The sequence below is a fragment of the Chiloscyllium punctatum genome, chromosome 44, assembly GCF_047496795.1.
Source record: "Chiloscyllium punctatum isolate Juve2018m chromosome 44, sChiPun1.3, whole genome shotgun sequence".
In the NCBI taxonomy this organism is placed as follows: Eukaryota; Metazoa; Chordata; class Chondrichthyes; order Orectolobiformes; family Hemiscylliidae; genus Chiloscyllium; species Chiloscyllium punctatum.
In genome coordinates, this window is record NC_092782.1 from 24,626,465 (window position 1) to 24,647,188 (window position 20,724).

Genomic DNA, 20,724 nt, shown 5'->3' on the forward strand with positions numbered 1-20,724 from the left:
CTAGTCTAACCATTTTACAGTGCAATTCTATGAATGTATAGGTACTGTCATCATACTAATCAATTTTACTCTGAAACATAAATGCTGTTTTTTAGGGATCTCATTCATTGCAGCAGATAATGATTTGGACACAATCTCTATACCATCTCAGTCTCACCACAACACTGCCTGTGACTTTATAATTTGGTTATACAGAACAATAAAATTAGTAATTTACCCATTCCCATAGTGAATCAGAAAACGCCACTCCTCACCTGCTAAACACTTGGGCTATTTCGATTAGATTCAGCTGGTCAATCAGACGTTAATAGGGCAAATGCCCAAAGGTTTGATAGCTTGTCTGAATGGAAGGAGGAAAGCGATTGAGTGGTTTCGAGAGGGAAACCCTGGACAAAATTTGAGAACTCCTTGGTAAGTTGCTAAAAAAGATCTTGGAGTTGGTACACTGTTGCTACTGTATTGATGGTGAAGGAGTGAATACTGGTGTTGGATGGGGTGCAATCAAGCAGGAGATTTAACTTGGATAAATTCTTTAGTGTAGTTGGAGCTGCACTCATCCAGATGAGTGGCAATTATTCCTTCACACTCTTGACTCTACCTTTGTAGACGACAGTGAGGGCATTAGACTAGATTCCCTACGGTAAGGAAACAGGCCCTTCGGCCCAACAAGTCCACACACACCCTCCGAAGAGTAATCCACCCAGACCCATTTCCCTCTAACTAACGCACCTAATACTATGGGCAGTTTAGCATGACCAATTCACCTGACCTGCACATCTTTGGACTGTGGGAGGAAACCAGTGCACCCAGAGGAAACCCACACAGACACGGAGAGAATGTGCAAACTTCACACAGACAGTTGCCCGAGGCTAGGTCCTTGGTGCTTTGAGGCAACAGTGCTGACCACTGAGCCATCATGCTGCCCCAAAGTTACAAGGCGAGTTGAAATTGTTGCATAATTCCTAACCTCTAAGCCGCACTTGTAGCGACAGTATTTTTATGGCTGGTCCTGATCAGTTTATGGTTAATGGTATTTCTCTCCAGAATGCTGATGAGGATTTCATCAGCAACAATGCTAATGAATGTCAAGGAGAGATTGTTAGATCCTCTCATTGATGATGGTCATTACTTGGCAATTGTGTGGCACAAGTATTACTTGACAGTTCTGAGGAAGGGTCACTGGACCCAAAACATTAACTCTGATTTCTCTCAACGGATGCTGCTAGACCTGAGCTTTTCCAGCAATTTATATTTTTGTTTCTTGACACATCAGCTCAAGACCCGATGTTATCTCAGTCCTGCTGCTTCTGCATCTGAGTTTGTTGCTTCCGGCTTTAGTCAGTTCTGATTCATTATAGTTTGTGCTGCTGTTTTGGGTGGATGCAATTAAGTGAAATTTCACTGAACACACTTATTGATTATATGTGGCATTAATTAGTGCTCATATTGTGTCTCTAAAGGTTGCTGATGCAAAAGTTAAAGCAGATGAAGCTAAACTAAATGCACAAAAGGTCTTGTTAAGAACCAACGCAACAAAAGACAAAGTGGACAAGAGCAATGAAGACCTAAGAAATCTTATTAAACAAATCAGAGAATTTCTTACACGTAAGAATTGAGGTTAAACTTTTAACTGTTGTCATCTGTGTTTCTGTTATGTAATAGAATTTTGTAATATTACTTACCAAATAATATCAACAGTGAAGTAGAATCCAAATGATAAGCTTTTTTGAGTTGCATGATTTGAAATTTGCTTTTGCTATTTACAACCATATTAATAATTTTTCTGATTTGGAGATGCTGGTATTGGACTGGACTGTACAAAGTTAAAAATTGCACAACTCCAGGTTATAGTCAAACAGGTTTAATTGGAAGCACTAGCTTTTGGAGCACCGCTCCTTCATCAGGTGATTACGAAGTATTTAAAGCAAAAGTTCACAGTGTGATGTAACTGAAATTATACATTGAAAAATACCTTGATTGTTTTTTTGAGTCTCTCATCTGTTAGAATGACCATGATAGTTTCACTTCTTTCATGTGTAAATCACAAAACCTTTTTAAAAAAATGTTACATTCTTGGGTTAACTGTAACAATTGGCGTCTTCCAGATAAGATGTGAAGATGTTGAAGGTGTTAGCCCGTGTTCCTTGTGTCATAATGTTTAGGCTGATTCTAATCTTAAAAAGTGAGTTAAGAGTCTTACATGGATTCATGCAGTTTTTGAGCAATGTACAATGTAACTTGTAAAAAAGGTTTTGTGATTTACATATGAAAAAAGTGAAACCATCATGATCATCCTAACAGATGAGACTGAAAAATACCTGAATTGTTTGTTAAGTCTCTCATCTGTAACAAACAATTAAGGTATTTTTCAGTCTCATCTGTTAGGATGATCATGATGGTTTCACTTTTTTCATATGTAAATCACAAAACCTTTTTTACAAGTTACATTGTACATTGCTCAAAAACTGCATGAATCCATGTAAGACTCTTAACTCACTTTTTAAGATTAGAATCAGCCTAAACATTATGACACAGACAAGGAACACGGGCTAACACCTTCAACATCTTCACATCTTATCTGGAAGACGCCAATTGTTACAGTTAACCCAAGAATGTAACATTTTTTTAAAAAGGTTTTGTGATTTACACATGAAAGAAGTGAAACTATCATGGTCATTCTAACAGATGAGAGACTCAAAAAAACAATCAAGGTATTTTTCAATGTATAATTTCAGTTACATCACACTGTGAACTTTTGCTATAAATTCCGTGTCTTAGAATTGTGTCCTCCACAACCACCTGATGAAGGAGCAGCGCTTCGAAAGCTAGTGCTTCCAATTAAACCTGTTGGATTATAACCTGTTGTTGTGTGATTTTTAACTAAAATACTTTTTTCTGCGATTGTTGTTTATAGTTGCAAATTTTTCTGTCTTCACACTCTGGTGGTATTGAAGCAGGCTTTATGAACTGTTGCAATCCATTTGGGCAGGGACACTGTCATCATTAGGGAGGGATTGCCAAGATTTTGACCCAGTGACACTGAATGAACGGTAATATATTTCCAAGTCAGGGTGGTGTGTGGCTTGGAAGGGATCTTGCAGGTGGTAGTGTTCCTAAGTATTTGTTACCTTTTGTCCTCCTAGATGGTGGTGGATGTGGGTTTGGAAGGGACTGTTGCTTCTGAGCATTGGTAGCAGAAGGAATGAATATTTTGTAGTTGTGATGCCAATCACATGGTTTGCTTTGTCCTGAATTGCACCAATCTGCTTGATTTGCTGATAAAATATGTGGCCTTTGTGCAGAGCACAGGAGATGGGGAGATACTAAACGAATATTTTGTATCAAATAAAAGCAAAAAACCAAAAGAGAAAATGCTGGAAAATCTCAGCAGGTCTGGCAGCATCTGTAAGTAATCTAATCTGATCTATCTGATCTAAAAAAGAAGAGCTGACGTTTTGAGTCTAACTGACCCTTTGTCAAAGCTAATCAAAAAGGAGAAATATTTATACTAGGCTGAGAGAAGGTTCCCTCCCACTCTGCCGAGGACATGGAGGTCCTGGGCCTCCTTCACCGCCGCTCCCTCACCACCCGACGCCTGGAGGAAGAACGCCTCATCTTCCGCCTCGGAACACTTCAACCCCAGGGCATCAATGTGGACTTCAACAGCTTCCTCATTTCCCCTTCCCCCACCTCATCCTAGTTTCAAACTTCCAGCTCAGTTACTGTCTCCTTGACTTGTCCGACCTGCCTATCTTCTTTTCCACCTATCCACTCCACCCTCTCCTCCTTGACCTATCACCTTCATCTCCTCCCCCACTCACCCATTGTACTCTATGCTACTCTCTCCCCACCCCCACCCTCCTCTAGCTTATCTCTCCATGCTTCAGGCTCACTGCCTTTATTCCTGATGAAGGGCTTTTGCCCGAAACGTTGATTTCGCTGCTCGTTGGATGCTGCCTGAACTGCTGTGCTCTTCCAGCACCACTAATCCAGTATGAGAGAAGGTGAGTCATGGCTCCAGAAGCAAAGGTAGCAATAAAGAGGTGATAATGACAGCACATAGAGAAATTATAGGGAGATTAGGAGCTGTGAATGGCCACGGCTGAAAGTGGTGCTATGTGACAAAATATGTGGGGGATGGGTAAAGCAGAGGCAAAATGGAAAACAGGGGAGAAGGATAGCAAAGGGGGAAGAGGAGAGAAAAAATGTGATGAGAGAGTGGGGAGCGAGGGAAAGAGAGACAATCAAGAAAGAAGAGGTACAGAACATTGAAAAAATTTTTAAAAAGAAAAAGTAAAATAAATAAAATTACAATGCAGAATGAAAACAGAGGGGTCGAGATGGGATAATCATCTGAAGTTGTTGAATTCGATGTTGAGACCAGCAGGCTGTAACGTGCCTAGTCGGAAGATGAGATGCTGTTCCTCCGGTTCGCGTTGAGCTGCACTAGACCATTGCAGCAGGCCAAGGACAGACATGTGGGAGTGGGAGCAGGATTGTGTGTTGAAGTGGCAAGCCACGGGAAGATCAGGGACCTGATTGCGTACAGACCGAAGGCGCTCAGCAAAGCGATCACCCAGTCAGCGTTTTGTCTCTCCAATATAGAGGAGACCACATTCTGAGCAATGAATGCAATAGACCAAATTGAAAGAGGTACAAGTGAAACGCTGATTAATCTGAAATGAGTGTTTTGAGGCCTTGGATGGTGAGCATAGAAGAGGTAAAGGGGCAGGTGTTGCACCTTCTGCGATTGCATGGGAAGGTGCCGTGTGTGATGGGAGTTGTTAGGTGTGATGGAGGAGTGGACTAGGTTGTCGCGGAGGGAATGCTTTCTGCAGAATGCAGACAGGGGGAGCGAAGGAAAGATGTCGTGTTGGAGTTGGCGAAAATGGCGGAGGATTATTCTTTGCATGTGAAGGCTGGTGGGGCAAAAGGTGAGAACAAGAGGGACCCTATCCGTGTTCTGGGAGGGGAAGGAGGGAGTGAGGGTCGTGATGCAGGAGATGGACCACACGCTGTCGAGAGCCCTGTCAACTGTAGGTGGGAAGCCACAGTTAGAGAAGGAGCGCACATATTAAGAGCACCACTTTGGAAAGTGGCCTCATCGGAACAAATGCAGCGGAGGTGAAGGAGCTGAGAGAAAGGGATAGAGTCCTTACAGGACGTAGGGTGAGAAGAGCTGTAGTCCAGATAGCTGTGGGAGTCAGGGCTTCTAATGGATATTAGTGGATAGACTTTTGCCAGAAATGGAGACCGAAAGGTCAAGGAAAGGAAGGCAAGTGTTGGAGATGGACCAGATGAAGGTGATGGAGGGGTGGAAACTGGAAGCGAAGTTTATGAATTTTTCTAGGTCAGGATGAGAGCAGGAAGCCGAACCGAAATAGTCATCGATGTACCGATAAAGCAGTTTTGGGAGGGGACACTGGTAGGCCTGGAACAACAAATGTTCCATGAAAAGGCAGGCATAGCTAGGACTTATGTAGGTGCCCATTGCTACACCTTTGATTTGGAGAAAATGGGATGAATTAAAGGAGAAATTGTTGAGAGAGAGAGAACCAGTTCAGCCAGGCGGAGGAGAGTGGTGGTGGATGGCGATTGTTCGGGCTGCTTTTTGAGAAAGAAGCAAAGAGCTTTCAAGCCGTCTTGGTGTGGGATGGAGGTGTAAAGAGATTGCACATCCATGGTGCATAGAAGGTGGTTAGGGCCTGTGAATTGAAAGCTGTCAATGTGTCGCAGGGCATCAGAGGAATCCCGGATGTAGGTGGAGAGGGAGTGAATCAGAGGAGTAAGGATGAAGTCAAGGTAGGAGGAAATAAGTTCAGTGGGGCAGGAGCATGCTGACACAATGGGCCTGCTGGGACAGTCCTCCTTGTGGATTTTGGATTTTGGGGAGTAGGTAGAAACTGGCTGTCCGGGGTTGGGAGACTGAGGTTGGAAGCTGTGGGGGGGGAGGGGGCAGGGGAGAGCGGGGGGAGACATCTGGAGGAAATGAAGTCAATCACGGTGTTGGAGACAATGGCTTGATTCTCAGTGGTGTGGTCATGCTCCGGGGAAGGTAGGAGGAGGAATCTGAGAATTGGCGCTCAGATTATTCATCCCTTGTGGTTGTTCTCCAGCTTCCTCATTTCCCCTCCCCCCACCTTCTCTCAGTCCCCACCCTCAGACTCAGCACCGCCTTCTTGACCTGCAATCTTCTTCCCGACATCTCCGCCCCCACCCCTCTCCGGCCTATCACCCTCACCTTAACCTCCTTCCACCTATCGCATTCCCAACGCCCCTCCCCCAAGTCCCTCCTCCCTACCTTTTATCTTAGCCTGCTTGGCACACTCTCCTCATTCCTTATGCCCGAAACGTCGATTCTCCTTCTCCTTTGATGCTGCCTGACCTGCTGCGTTTTTCCAGCAACACATTTTTAAGCTCTGATCCCCAGCATCTGCAGTCCTCACTTTCTCCATGGTGCCTTTTCAGTCTAGTTTATGTTGTAGCACACTTAGGCTGTACATAGAAGGCAAACTTGTCAGATAATGAGTAATGAGTCAGGTCTGAGTACATTGCTCATTGGTTGTTGTTTTAAGTAAAATGCTTGTACTGAACAGACCATGAGTGAGACAAAAAATTTTGTTTCATTAAGACACTTCCATCATTCACTTTGTGACAACTTCTCCTTCTACAGTCTTCACACAGACTTTTGTCACCTATTATTACCAGATGTGCTCAAAGTGTCTGTTCAACTGAACTGAATTCCGTTGTGAGATCAGTGATTTCATCGAAACTTTCTACATAACTGTATTTTGAAAATCTGCATTTGTTGTGCAAGATCAATATTCTATATTCTCAGTTCTTGCTTGATGCACATTCTGGAAACCTCTCAGTGAAGATTAACGAAACAATTCTAATGATTTGAGCTGGTGAAAGGTAGCTTGACTGATAGTTTCAACAGTTAAGGAGGAATAATAAATCTTTTCTCCATGTGTTAGTCAAACAAACTTCAGAGCCGAGAACTGTGCTTTGCACATCTCCTGCATTTATCATTTGTCTTCCGGCTTGAAATAATAGCGTTTATGTGGGCCATTTTAAACTGAATTTCTCTAGCAACTAATATTTGGGCCTGGATCAGTTTGAATGTTTTTGGACTGGGTTTGTTTTTTACTGTGCATGTGGAACCAGTGGAGTTCAGCATTACTATTGTAACAATGGATCTTTGGTTTTCTTACTGTTTGTAGTTACAAGAGTGAAAAGTGCTGCGCTCTGGACAGTGTTGCTGAAAAAGTGGCATGTAGCCAAATGTAGTCAGTAATTTATTGGTCAGAATTTTTTCCTAATCTGTGCCAACTCTTGTTACTCTTACCTCTACTGCCCTTTTCCCATTCAAAACCTTTTAATTCCATTTCCTGATGGGACTTTGCAAGTGTTAGATATCCTTTGCATAAACAGGGCTAACTTCTGTCTTTGTTCTTTTGCTGTTTATCTTAAATTTATATCCACTATGGCCTTGTTACCAATAGTGGATGTTTCAAACTGAAAGCAGTGATTTTGAACAAGTTGAAGTCACTACTGTGCCATTGCCAGTAGAGGCCCTTTCAAAGGGAAAGGCTTTTTTATTCTGGTGGTACTTTCAAAAATCAGAAAGCCTTTCCATCATTAACCTCATCAAAGCCCCTTTCATAGAGCATTACAGCATAGTACAGGCCCTTCGACCCTTGATGTTGCGCTGACCTGTCAAACTAATCTGAAGGCCATCTAACTTACTTTATTTCATTCCCATCCATATGCCTATCCAATGGCCATTTAAATACCCTTGAAGTTGACAAGTCTACTACTGTTGCAGGCAATGTGTTCCACGTCCCCACTAATGCGTAAAGAAACTACCTCTGACTTCTGTCCTCTATCCATCATCCTTCAATTTTAAACAATGTTCCCTTGTGCTAGCCATCACCATCTGAGGAAAAAGACTCTCACTGTCCAACCTGTCTAACCCTCTGATTATCTTGTATGTCTCAACTGTCACCTCTCAACCTCCTTCTCTCTAATGAAAACAGCCTCAAGTCCCTCAGTCTTTCCTCATAGGACCCTCCCTCCATACTAGGCAACATCCTGGTAAATCTCCTCTAAATCCTTTCCAAAGCTTCCACATCCTTCCTATAATGCGGTGACCAGAACCGTACGCAGTACTCCAAAGTGTGGCCGCACCAGAGGTTTGTACAGCTGCAGCATGACCTCCTGGTTCCGAAACTCAATCCCTCTACCAATAAAAGCTAACATGCCGTATACTGCCTTAACAACCCTATCAACCTGGGTGGCAACTTTCAAGGATCTATGACACCGAGATCGCTCTGTTCATCAACGCTCCCAAGTATCTTACCATGAGCCCAGTACTCTGCATTTTTGTTATTCCTTCCAAAGTGAATCACTTCACACATTGCCGCATTAAACTCCATTTGCCACCTCTCAGCCTGGCGCTGCAACAAGTCCCTATGTAACCGACAGCATCCTTCGTCACTATCCACAACTCTACCAACCTTAGTGTCATCCACAAATTTACTAACCCATCCTTCTACGCCCTCATCCAGGTCATTTATAAAAATGACAAACAGTAGTGGACCCAAAACAAATCCTTGCGGTACAGCACTAATAACTGTTCGCAAGGATGACTATTTCTCTTCAGCCACCACCATCCATCTTCTTCCAGCTAGCCAATTTCTGAACCAAACCACTAAATGACCCTCAATCCCATGCCTCCGTATTTTCTGCAATAGCCTACCATGGGAAATTTTATCAAACGTTTTACTGCAATCCATATGCACCACATCAGCTGCTTTACCCTCATTGACCTGTTTGGTCACCTTCTCAAAGAACTCAATGAGGTTTGTGAGGACTGACCTACCCATCACAAAACAGTGTTGACTGTCCCGAATCAACTTATTCCTTTCTAGTCTAACACTTTACCCACAACTGAAGGAAGGCTCACAAGTCTATAGTTTCCAGAGTTGTCTCCACTCCCCTTCTTAAACAAAGGGGTAACATTTGCTATCCTCCAATCTTCTGGCACTATTCCTATAGACAATGAATACATAAAGATCAAAGCCAAAGTCTCAGCAATCTCCTTCCTGGCTTACCAGAGAATCCGAGGATAAATCCCATCCGGCCCATGGGACTTACATATTTTTACACTTTCCAGATTTGTTAACACCACCTCCTTGTGAACTTCAATTCTATCTAGTCTAATAACCTGTATCTCTGTATTCTCCTCGACAGTATTGTCATTTTCTAGTGTGAATACTGATGAAAAATATTAATTTAGCGCTTCCCCTATCTCCACACACAACTTCCCGATACTATCCTTGATTGGCCCTAATATTGTACTAGTCGTTCTTTTATTCTTGAAATACCTATAGAAAGCCTTAGGGTTTTCCTTGATCTTATCTGCCAACAACTTCTCATATGCCCTTCTGGCTCTTCTTAGCCCTCTCTTTAGGTCTTTACTGGCCAACCTGTAACTCAAGCACCCTAGCTGAGCCTTCATGTCTCATCCCTAACACACAAGCCGCTGCCTTCCACTTGACAAGAGATTCAACTTCTTTAGTAAACCATGGCTCCCGTGCTCAACAACTTCCTCCTTGCCTGACCGGTACATACTTATCAAGTACATACTTGTATTTTAAGCAAACTCAAGATAGTGATGCTATTCCTGGGCAGGTAGATACTCTTTGGAAATTTGATCCAGTTGTAGTGTCCTCTCAAATAAGGAGAGAATTGAGGACCAAGTAGGTGATACAATGAAATGGATCTCATTTGGATATTTTGGGAAGAAAACAAACTCCCTCTTTGATTTTGACTTTTTAATTTTGATTGTCAAGCATATTCCAGTGCAAAAGTTCAGCAGTACAGTGAGATGTGGATGTCACCCACAATGTGGCACATTAGGTGCAAGAATCTTAAGTAGAAAGATAGAACAAAATTAAACATCTCAGTAATTATAGTGTAGCAAAAAACATGAAAATAAGATTTAAAAGATAAACATTGCAGACCTCCTTAGTTTTGTTTATTGTTCTGGGTGCAACCATTTCAATAACATCAGTGCTCATTCTGTGGAGAACTTTCAGTCCAGTTTAACAACCACATTGTACTTGTCAGTGCAAACCCAGTGCTAGGAACCAATCAAATAAGGTAAAGTGCTCTTATCTGTCTTGCTGGCATATCATGGGCAGCCATTAGTTCATAAAATGATCACTTTTCTCTTCCAAAGTATGTGTGCACAAGTTAGGTTTCTAAACCTGATTACATTTGAGATTAAAATGTTTTAAATTCACTGGCCTTTCTCTGTTGGTTGCACTTTGAAATCCATTTTACTTTTATCCAAAAATTAATTGATCCAAAAAGACAACCGTGTTGTTTTGCACATGCTGCAGAGGACGGCGCTGATCTGGAGAGCATTGAGGCAGTTGCCAATGAAGTACTGAAGTTAGAAATGCCCACCACTCCTCAGCAGCTTCAGGACCTGACCAATGACATTCGGGACCGAGTGGAGAGTCTGTCAGACGTGGAAGTGATTCTAAACCAGAGTGCTGCAGATATTGAGCGGGCTGAAGCATTGTTGGATGAAGCCAGGAAGGCCAAGTGCGTCATCCTTTTTCTTTAAAATATATCAGCTGGTAGATGCTATTTACTTTAAAATATATATCTCCTTTTGAACTCATTTGAGTGAAACAATTTGTCCTCTCATTTTACTGCTATATATTAGCCATATTCATTCACTGAGTAATGAAATATTTCTTAAATTTGGAAATATTACTAAATCAATCTTTCAATATTGATTTTCTTCACATTTTCATCCGTCAGTATCCTCAATAATTGCTGTCACCAGTAATTAAAAATGTCAAATGTTTTAATGGAAATTAGATTAGAAAAATCTCCTGTTTTAATTTTCTCCAATTGCATAATGAATTTAAGTTCAGAGGCTGATTATATTAACGTGGCTACTCCTGTGGTGCAGAATCCATGCAACAGATGTTAAAGTTGCAGCTGATCGTGTGAAGGAGGCCTTGGATGAAGCGGAAAAGGCACAGAACGCAGCTGTGAAAGCAATTAAACAAGCTAACGAAGACATTGAGGGAACACAGGACCTTCTGACCTCAGTATGTTCTTATATCGATAAGTTGGACTTCATTTGCAAGGAATCTCTAAATAGAGGTTTTGATGTCCTTACTCTTCCATTGCCCTCTGCATGTAGGGAAACTGTCATAGTTTTAACTTTGCATGTGCTGCAATAGCTTGTTTATTTTAGTTTCTGATGTTAGCTTTAATCTGCTGTAAAATTGACCCTCACCCTTAAACCCCCCACCCAAGACTTTGGTGCTGGACCATTGGAATTGATTTGTGTGTAATATGTACTGTTGTCACTCTCCCTCCTGCACTCTTAGCCCCTGAAAATACTATCATACTATTTTAGTGCAGGCTTTGGTACTTTGCGCAGATATCCATCCTTCAGATGTGAACTTGGCATCACGAGCTATTTAAATGTATTAGGTATTGCAGCAGGTTCACCCCTTCGTTAATGTTTCAATGTGCACACTTTTTATGGAAAGATTACAAGACAGTGATGTGAAACAGGAAACCCCTCTACACTCTTATTGCAGTGCACCAGCTAAATAAGCTAACTAGATTCAAACCAGGAACTGGGAGATTTTCACATTCTGTGCAACACCAAACAAGATGTTGCATTTACTCACCATTTGTGGGGGAAAAAAAATTTAAAAACTTATCTTTCAACAAACATTTCGCAGTTTTTTGAATATGGCTGTGGGTTCAAAACTATTCCACTTATTGTTTTGTTCAGGTTCTTCTGTAAGATTGTACTTAGGTTTGAAAAATTCTATTGTAGTTATTAGGCTGCCCTGATGCTTTCACCTGATAATTGTGAATTTATAGCTAACCCAGAGCAGTAATGCATTAGGGTGCTAATGTCATATGCTTTGAACTACTCTGTGCAGGTTTATGTTTCATGATAAAATGCCAGCATTTCACCCGTTGCCTTCAGCTGTATCGCCACTTAGATCACAAAATAGTCCGTGCACACTCTAAGTCAGAGTAGCCCCTGTGATTAGATCAAAGAACTGGAGCAAAGTTAACTATTACAGTTTCCTAAGTGCATATTTGTTTGACAGGGAATGCACAGCACAGTCTGTTGCAGTTAGACTGGTCTTTTATCTCTCTCTCTCTCTCTCTCTCATATCCTTGGTTTTAGCACGGTTTTGTCTGTTTCAGTAATCCTTTCATGCTCATAGATGGATGCCTGTTTGTTTAAACTTGTCATCTCAGTGAAATGTAAAGCAAATGCGTTTGACAGTAAAGAAATTCAACCATTAAAGAATTTGAAATGTCTCTTTGTATACATATATTGCAAATCAATTTACTGCTCTCAAGCCATGATACTTGAGAAATTGCAGTTGGCTAGTATGTTGTGCCATTTTGTTTGGTACAACAGGAAAAAAAGGAAGATTGATTAGCTAATCATGCTAGTTGAGTGCAGACTAGCCTATAGCCAGACGCCAATCTCAATCATTTCAGTCTTGTGTTAGTGATAAATGTTTCTCATCCTTACGCATTCTAATTTTGTTGCCAAAGTTGTTTCTTACATTCGTTATTTTAATCAATAGAAAACTCAAATTCATAGAGGTGAAATTTCTTCAGCATTCAAGAAGTTTCCAGTTTTGCTGTGGTTCAGCTAAGGTTTATATTTATGACAGGCCCTTAGCGTACATTTACACCATCTATTACACTCTTTCTCATATGGTGTGGTCTAATGGGCAAGGAAATTAGACATCTAATTTCTACTTCAAAATAGGGTATGTGAAGATATTGGTTTATAGTCTAAATGAAAATGTTTCCCCTGTGTTGAACTTCTGACTTGTAAGCTATTGGATAATGCATTTCAAGACTATAAGTTGTTCTTGGTTTACCTCCTGTACTTCAGTATAAAAAAACCTTTGCTGTTTTAAATGCTGTTTAGATTGAATCCGAGACAGTAGCATCAGAACAAAGCCTCAACAATGCAACTGAACGCCTGGCACAGATTGAAAAGGACATTGATGAAATAAAACAAAAGACCACTGACAACACACACACTGCAGAAAACATTGGGGACACAGCAGATAAAATAAAGCAGACTGCAGATGAAGCCAAACAGGTAGGCATTTTTGATCGTTCAAAGGAAATTTAGAATCCAGTTCATTTTGTCTTGACTTTATTTAAATATTTTCAGCCTAGAACATTTTCATCTTCTGGAAAAGTAATCCTAGGCTCTTCAATCCTAGGCTCTGGGCCTTGACTTCTGTGAGATGGATGCCAAAGAGAAACAATGGGCATAGGGTAGGGAAGAGCAAGTGGCTGCAGGTTGTGGACTTGGATGGAGGAAGGTTATAAGGGTGCATAGAGAGAAGGTGCGAGAGAGAGGAAGGCTGCAGAAAGAACAGAACGGTTTTAAGCACATGAAAGGAAGACTGTTAACTGGAGGCTAGGAAAACTTAAAATCATTGAGGTAATGGGTTGCTTACAAATAAATTTGGAATCTGCATGTTAAAACTGTGCGTGTTCAGGAGCTCTTCTACGAAGAGCAGTGCAGTCAATTATACTGTAATGAACACTGTCAATTGTTAAGTTTAAATCAGAAATGCATAGTTGGCATGTTCCAGCTGTTAGGAATATGTTATGGAAATATATTAGCTTTGATTTCACCAGTAAGTAGTGTTTATGCTGATAGCTTTTTATTTTGTTTAGAATTGTCTCGTCTCTTATTCTGAGGGGAAAATAAAACTTTTGTTTCTAATGTATGCCTGTGATTTTGTCAGTTTAAAAACAAGTGTCTAGGAAATTTTTTGGAGTTTAGTGGGTTTAAATTTTAATTGAGGGTTTATAATTGAGGATACTGATGCTCTGATTTGCCCTGTACTTCATTATAAGTAAGTTCCTGGGAAGGAGCCACTGGAAATCAAAATGTGATTTTAAGGAAATCTCATGAAAATTCTGTATGTGGTGGGAAAAGAAAGATTTTGTGCTGTAACATTCAAAGATTCTGGTTGGCACTGTATAAATGAAAGCCCTTTTGCTTTCAAATAAAGCAGATAGCAGGTTCACCATCCTTTTAATTTCTTGCATCTGGTTCTATGTCAGGTACTTTTCACTTCACGATTTTAACACTCCCTTAAGATAGGGGATAGGACCTGACTGTTCCACTGGCGGCGGCTTAATGAGTTTTAGATGAGGGTACCTAATTCTGGTGGAGTCCTTTGCTCTCAGTTCCTCAGGCTCTAAGTCACTGCCTTATCCAAAATTCTCTCCTTTTGTACTCCTACCCTGTGTAGAAATTCAACATCTGAGCTTAGCTCATATTGCTGTGTGAATATGTTACATTTCATTTCTGGATGGTTCCAGGTAAAATAAGGAGTGGGAGGTTCATTGAACATAGATATGTCCTGCCATTTGAGCTGTTGATCTAATTATTGTGCTATACATTTAATTCTTGATTCCAGTATATGAATACAGTAGACAGAGCCATCCTGCAGATTACGTTGGTAACCCATCCTTTGTGAGATCTTAACCATATATTTAAAGGTGCTGTCTTTAACCTAGGTACTCGACACTGTCCTGAAAGGCAAGTACACCGTTGTGGAAGACACCATCATCAAAAAATCTGATGCAGCTTCTGATGCTCGGAAAAAAGCCAAGTTATTGCAGGTCGAAGCTGAATCTTTGTTATCAGATGCAAGTCGGAAACTTGAGTTATTAAAGAGTAAGTATTACATTGAACGTAAACTGGTGATTATATGATTCAGTGGGCAAACAATATGAAAATGCTCAAGCAAGACACTGAAGCTGCTTCTATAAGTATTTATGGCTTAAACTCCAGTTTCATTGCTAAAAATCCTTTTAATGTATTGTACCAAATCCAGAATAAGATGGAATTCAGTCCAGCTGTTCAACAGCCTTACATTCTGAAACACAGTACTGTTTACTTCTGGTTTGAGTAGCATAACAATTACTCATTGATGTTGACAGTCATCAAAATGTTTGGAGTAAGTGGAAGATACTATTTCGTGACTATTGATATTGAGGGTTTAAATTTTGTTTGGACTGAATTTGGGGTCAGGTCTGAGTGAGCAACAAAGTAGTACAAGGCATTGTGCCAGGAACATAACAAAAATTTCTGATTCACATTGTCCACAAAGAGCGAATGAGCAACAGATCTTTTTCTTTTACTATCAGCAACAGTTCATTCTGATTAGATTAGGAGACTTTTAAAGGAACGATATAAATGCATCTAAAACTGTTTTGTGTTCTGACTTGCATGTATCTTATTTTGATTGCAATAGATTGAAGTTAAATTGATAAATTGCCAGTTATAACACTCAAAGGGAAGTGCCATCTAGTGGTTCGTTAGTAGTTTCAATTGATTGTGCCTAGATTTAAGAGTTGTAGACTTTGCAAGATGTGCTTTATGCTTTATTTCAGCAAAAATTGGACCATTGCTAGTGAAGTTCACCGGATTTCTTTAGAATTTTCAATGCTTACATCTGCTAACATCGTCTTTCTTAGCACAGCCAAGTCTGAATGTCCATCTCCTCAGTCTTGTTGATAGTAATTTTGTTGTGGTAACTTCACATTAATTACTCTTATTCTGGCAGTACAATTAAGTAATCAAGTTTTATGTGTATGTTAGTTGCAGTTAGATTTAAAGAGAGTTTTTCCCATCTGATCAGAGCTCAGTGTTATACCAATCTTGGTACTGCTGGTAACTGGAGTGCAGGTTCATAGCTCCTTGAAAGTGGAGTCGCAGGTAGGTAGGATAGTGAAGGAGGTGTTTGGTATGCTTTTCTTTATTGGTCAGAGTATTGAGTACAGGAGTTGGGAGGTCTGTTGCAGCTGTACAGGACATTGGTTTAGGCCACTGTTGGAATATTGCATGCAATTCTATCAGGAAGATAGAATGCAATGCATCTTCCTATCAGAAAGATGTTATGAAACTTGAAAGGGTTCAGAAAAGATTTACAAGGATGTTGACAGGGTTGGAGGATTTGAGCTATAGGGAGAGGCTGAACAGGCTGGGGCTGTTTTCCCTGGAGCGTCGGAGGCTGAGGGGTGACCTTATAGAGGTTTCCAAAATTGAGGGGCATGGATAGGATAAATAGGCAAAGTCTTTTCCCTGGGGTCGGGAAGTCCAGAACTAGAGGAACTAGAGGTTTAGGGTGAGAGGGGAAAGATATAAAAGAGTCCTGAGGGGCAACGTTTTCACACAGAGGGTGGTACGCATATGGAATGAGCTGCCAGAGGAAGTGGTGGAGGCTGGTACAATTGCAACATTGTAAAAGGCATTTGGATGGGTATATGAATAGGAAGGGTTTGGAGGGATATGGGCCGGGTGCTGGCAGGTGGAACTAGATTGGGTTGGGATATCTGGTCAGCATGGACAGGTTGGACCGAGGGTATGAATACCAGAACCTTCTGGAATAAAGTAAGTCTGAACAAGCTGATCTATCTACAGTCCATGCATTGTGTTATGGATGTGAATTTTCTATCTCCTAAAGCCCTCCCCAGTTTGGTTAAATGACTTGATCAAGCTGTAGCTTTTGTGACTTTTTCATTTATATTCCATTGAAAGCAAATCACTTGATATTAGTTGCACTAAGTACTGCAAGTATATTGTCAGCAAGGGTTAAAATTAATCAAGTATTGATCATGCACTTTGATCTGACCACATGTTCATATCACACTACTTAACAAGTGTCAGCAAAAGGGATCCCTACCTGAATCTGTAGCATTGATTTAACATCCTCCAGCTCTGAATAGCTTTGACAAGGTGATGTTCTTGCGTGCACAATTTGGAAATTTTATTTTCAATGTCAATATCTTCCTCTTCATACATTGAAATATTAAATATGAATAAAGATTTTAGCTAATTGAATCGTAAAGCAGATGAGATAAGACTGCTGTCAGAAATTGTGTATTCATATCTAACTGCTCAAGAATTGCAAGTTGACATTGTGTTTCCTTACAGAACTGGAAAAAAGTTATGAAGACAACCAAAAAGCTTTGGAGGAAAAAGCCCAAAAGTTAATAAAACTGGAAGAAGATGTGCGCTTATTGCTGCAAACGATTAGCCAGAAGGTTGCCATCTACAGTACCTGTTTATAATGAGAATCACTTCACTGACACTATATACTTCAAGCTGCCTTCCTGTCAGTCCCTAATATTCTACTTGTTAAGCTGAAGAACAATCCATGCCAAGTCAATATTTTAAAAGGGAAGCTTGCAAATTTATTGAGTCATTGTTTAAAGTGGTACATTATTTGTAAGCACTTTGATTTCTACACGTAGTTCTCCTATAACGCAGTAGTTGTGTTCCCGTGTGACAACTTTTTGTAGAAAATAACATAATATAAATAACAGGGCTGATGGAAAAAACAGGGGTCGGGCAAACCGCTAAAAATATCAGTAAAAATTAAACGCACAATAATTAGCATAACACAAATGATAGCGCAGTCTAAGTACATCTTTAAATCATATATTTTAATTAAATAATAGAGTAAATCTAACATTGTAACACAAAAATCACCGACTACAGCATTGTACCTTTTCAAGATGCTCTTCACCAGAAAGTGCGCGAGCTAACTGCCCAAGTGATGCCGACACGGATGTCCAGTCCTCCCCAAGATTCTCCCACAGTTTGAAATAAAGTTCCTCCTAAATGTAGATTACAATTCCCAGTTTCAAAATAAGCTTCAAGGCTTGCAGAGCTGATTGCATTCCTGTTTTAGTTGAACACACTGAATTTGCATTTTGCAGATGTAGGATCCTGAGGCTGGGTTTTGCTGTTCAACTCCAGCAGGGGATGGAATCCATGTAACAGTGAACAGGGGTTCGCTTTGTTTTTCTCAACAATTCACAAATTGCCTTGCAACCATATTGTATTTATAAACACGCGTTATAGGAGAGCTACCTGTGTTTTAAATGTTTAGCAACAAATGTTGCAACCATAAAATGCAATTTGCAAGCACCGGCAGTATTTTTATATTATTGTTCTTTAAACTTAGTGGAAAATGAAGTTCTCCGGAAAAGGTAGCAAACTTTATTGTAGCCAGTATTGAATACATTTATTGCATTCAAATCATATATAAAATGGACATCATAAACATCATTGCGCAATAAATGCTTTTTTAAAAAAAAATTGCCTTGGTCTCTGCAACTTTTTAAAAAATCATTTGTGGATTGAACCATTGCAGACTACATGCTGCATGTGGCCTTTACAGAAGGAATTTGAAAATTTTGACACACTGGCAGTGAAAGAGCACTGATATAATTCCTAGTCAGGGTGATGAGTGGCATGTAGGGGAACTGTCAAGTGGTGGTGGTCCATGTATCTGCTGCCTTTGTTCTTCTAGATTGATGTGGTCATGGATTTATAACATGCTGCCTAAGGATTTTGGGGGAATTTCTGCAATACATCTTGTAGATAGTACACACATTGCTGCTAGTGAGCATTGAAGGAGGGAGTGGATGCTTGTGGATATGATACCAATCAAGTGGGCTGCTTTGTCTTTGGTTGGTGTCAAGCTTCTAGAGTGTTGACACTGCACCCAGCCAGGCAAGTGGGGCATATTCCATCATGTTCCTGACATGTGCCTTGTAGATGGTAGATAGACTTTGAGTCAGGAGGTGAGATACCCATTACAGTATTCTGAACGTCTGACTTGCTTTTGTAGCCACTGTTTATGTAATGCATCCAGTTGAGTTTCTGGTCAATGGTAATGTCCAGGATGTTGATAGTGGGGGTTCAGTGCCAGTTAGATTGTCCCTTACTGGAGACAGGGTTTTCCCTGGAATTTGTGTAGCACACATGTTACTTATCACTTGTCAGCCCAAGCCTGGATATTGTCTGGATCTTGTTGCATTTGAAATTGGACTACTTCAATATCTTAGGAGTTGTGAATGGTGCTGAACATTGTGCAATCAACAGCAAATATCTCCACTTCTGACCTTTTGAATGAGGGAAGGTCATTGATGAAGCTGCTGCAAATGGGTGAGCCAGGGACTCCTGCAGACACTTCCTGGAACTGAGATGACTGACCTTCAACGACCACAACCATCTTTTCTATATGTCAGGTATGACTCCAACCAGTGAAGAACTTGCCATTGAGTCCCATTGATTGCAGTTTTGATAGGGGTCCTTAACACTACACTCAGTCAAATGTGGTCTTGATGTCAAGAGCTGTCACTATCAGTCTACCTTTTGGAATTTATTTTTTTCCCATGTTTGAACCAAGGCTGTAATGAGGTAAAGAACTGGGTATGGCTGAACAGATGCTGCTTGATAGCACTGTTGATGATGATCAAGAGTACACTGATGAGACTATAGTTAGTCAAGTTGGATATGTCTTTTTTAATGTACAGGACATACTTGGCCAACTTTTTACATTGTCAGGTAGATGCCAGTGTTATACCTATAGTGGAACAGCTTGGCTAAGGGAGCAGCAAGTTCTGAAGCACAAGTTTCAGTACTATTGTCAGAATGTCATCAGAGCCTATAGCCTTTACAGTATCCAATGTCTCCACCTGTTGCTTGATATCACCTGAAGTGAATTGAATTGGCTGAGGTTGGTATTTGTAATGCTGGGGACTGCTGGAGGAGGCGGAGATGAATCATCCACTTGGCACTTGTGGTTGAAGATTACTGTGAATGCTACAGCCTTATGTACTGATGTGATGGGCTCTTCCATCATTGAGGATGGCGATATTTGTGGAGTCTATGTCTCCAGTGTTATTTAATTGTTCACCATCAGCCACAAGTGGATGTGGGCAGAACTATAGAGCTCAGATCTGGTCTGTTGGTTGAGGGATTTCTTAGCTGTGTAGCAGTTTCAGGGCAATCACCAGTTTTAAAAGAAAATGACCTTTTGTGAAAAACTGGTCAACCTGGCATCTGTGCAGACAGAATTTCCCAGCAGGCCTGCCAGTATTGTGACATGGTAGCTCAGTGGTTAGCAATGCTGTCTCATAGCACTAGGGTCCCAGGTTCAATTCCAGCCTCCGGTGACTGTCTGTGTGGAGTTTGCATGTTCTCCCTGTGTCTGTGTGGGTTTCCCCCAGGTGTTCCGGTTTCCTTCCACAGTCCAAAGGTGTGCAGGTCAGGTGAATTGGCCATGCTAAAGTTCACTAGTAATTTTGAACTCCTATTCGAGTCCATCTGTGTTCCTTCTGTGTACACCAATTCTGGCTGAATTCACAGCTGATCCCAGACTATAATTCTCGTGTCATCCGGGTGATTTGAACTGCCCACTCGGCTGATTGCTGGCCAGGATAAGCAGCTGGATCTCTCTTTTTCTCTCTCTTGGGGTTACTGCCCAAATGGGTAGTTACCAGGTGGCTGTTGTCCCACCAACAAGAGAGGGAATCGCCCAGGCACTGGGGGTAGTCGTGATTACTATGTGGAGATAACTTCCAGGTCGCTGGTCCGGCCATAAATAGTGAGCTCGGTTCAGCGCGCACTCTCTCTCTCCAGTGGAGTTCCCCTAGTGCGGCATTCCAGGGCTTCAGAGGCTGCTGGAGAGAGACCACCACAGTAATCTGTGAACCCGGACCCCGGCCTGAGTGCGGAGTAAAGGAAAGAGGCCCTTCCACAGCACTGGCTATCACTTGCTGCTTATGCTGTTTGGCAGCTTCACCAGATTGGCA

At 41.1% G+C, this 20,724-nt stretch overlaps 1 protein-coding gene across 1 annotated transcript in view; it reads left to right on the plus strand.

Moving 5' to 3' along the window:
* Positions 1-18,220, plus strand: part of LOC140466810 (laminin subunit beta-1-like) — a 98,311-nt gene extending 80,091 nt beyond the window's left edge. The window contains exons 28-33 of the mRNA XM_072562458.1: positions 1,461-1,605; positions 10,410-10,617; positions 10,994-11,135; positions 13,010-13,186; positions 14,629-14,788; positions 17,051-18,220. Of these exons, the coding sequence (XP_072418559.1) occupies positions 1,461-1,605; positions 10,410-10,617; positions 10,994-11,135; positions 13,010-13,186; positions 14,629-14,788; positions 17,051-17,187 (969 nt within the window). The 3' untranslated portion in view covers positions 17,188-18,220. The remainder of the gene's footprint in view (positions 1-1,460; positions 1,606-10,409; positions 10,618-10,993; positions 11,136-13,009; positions 13,187-14,628; positions 14,789-17,050) is intronic.
* The last annotated feature ends 2,504 nt before the right edge of the window (positions 18,221-20,724 follow it).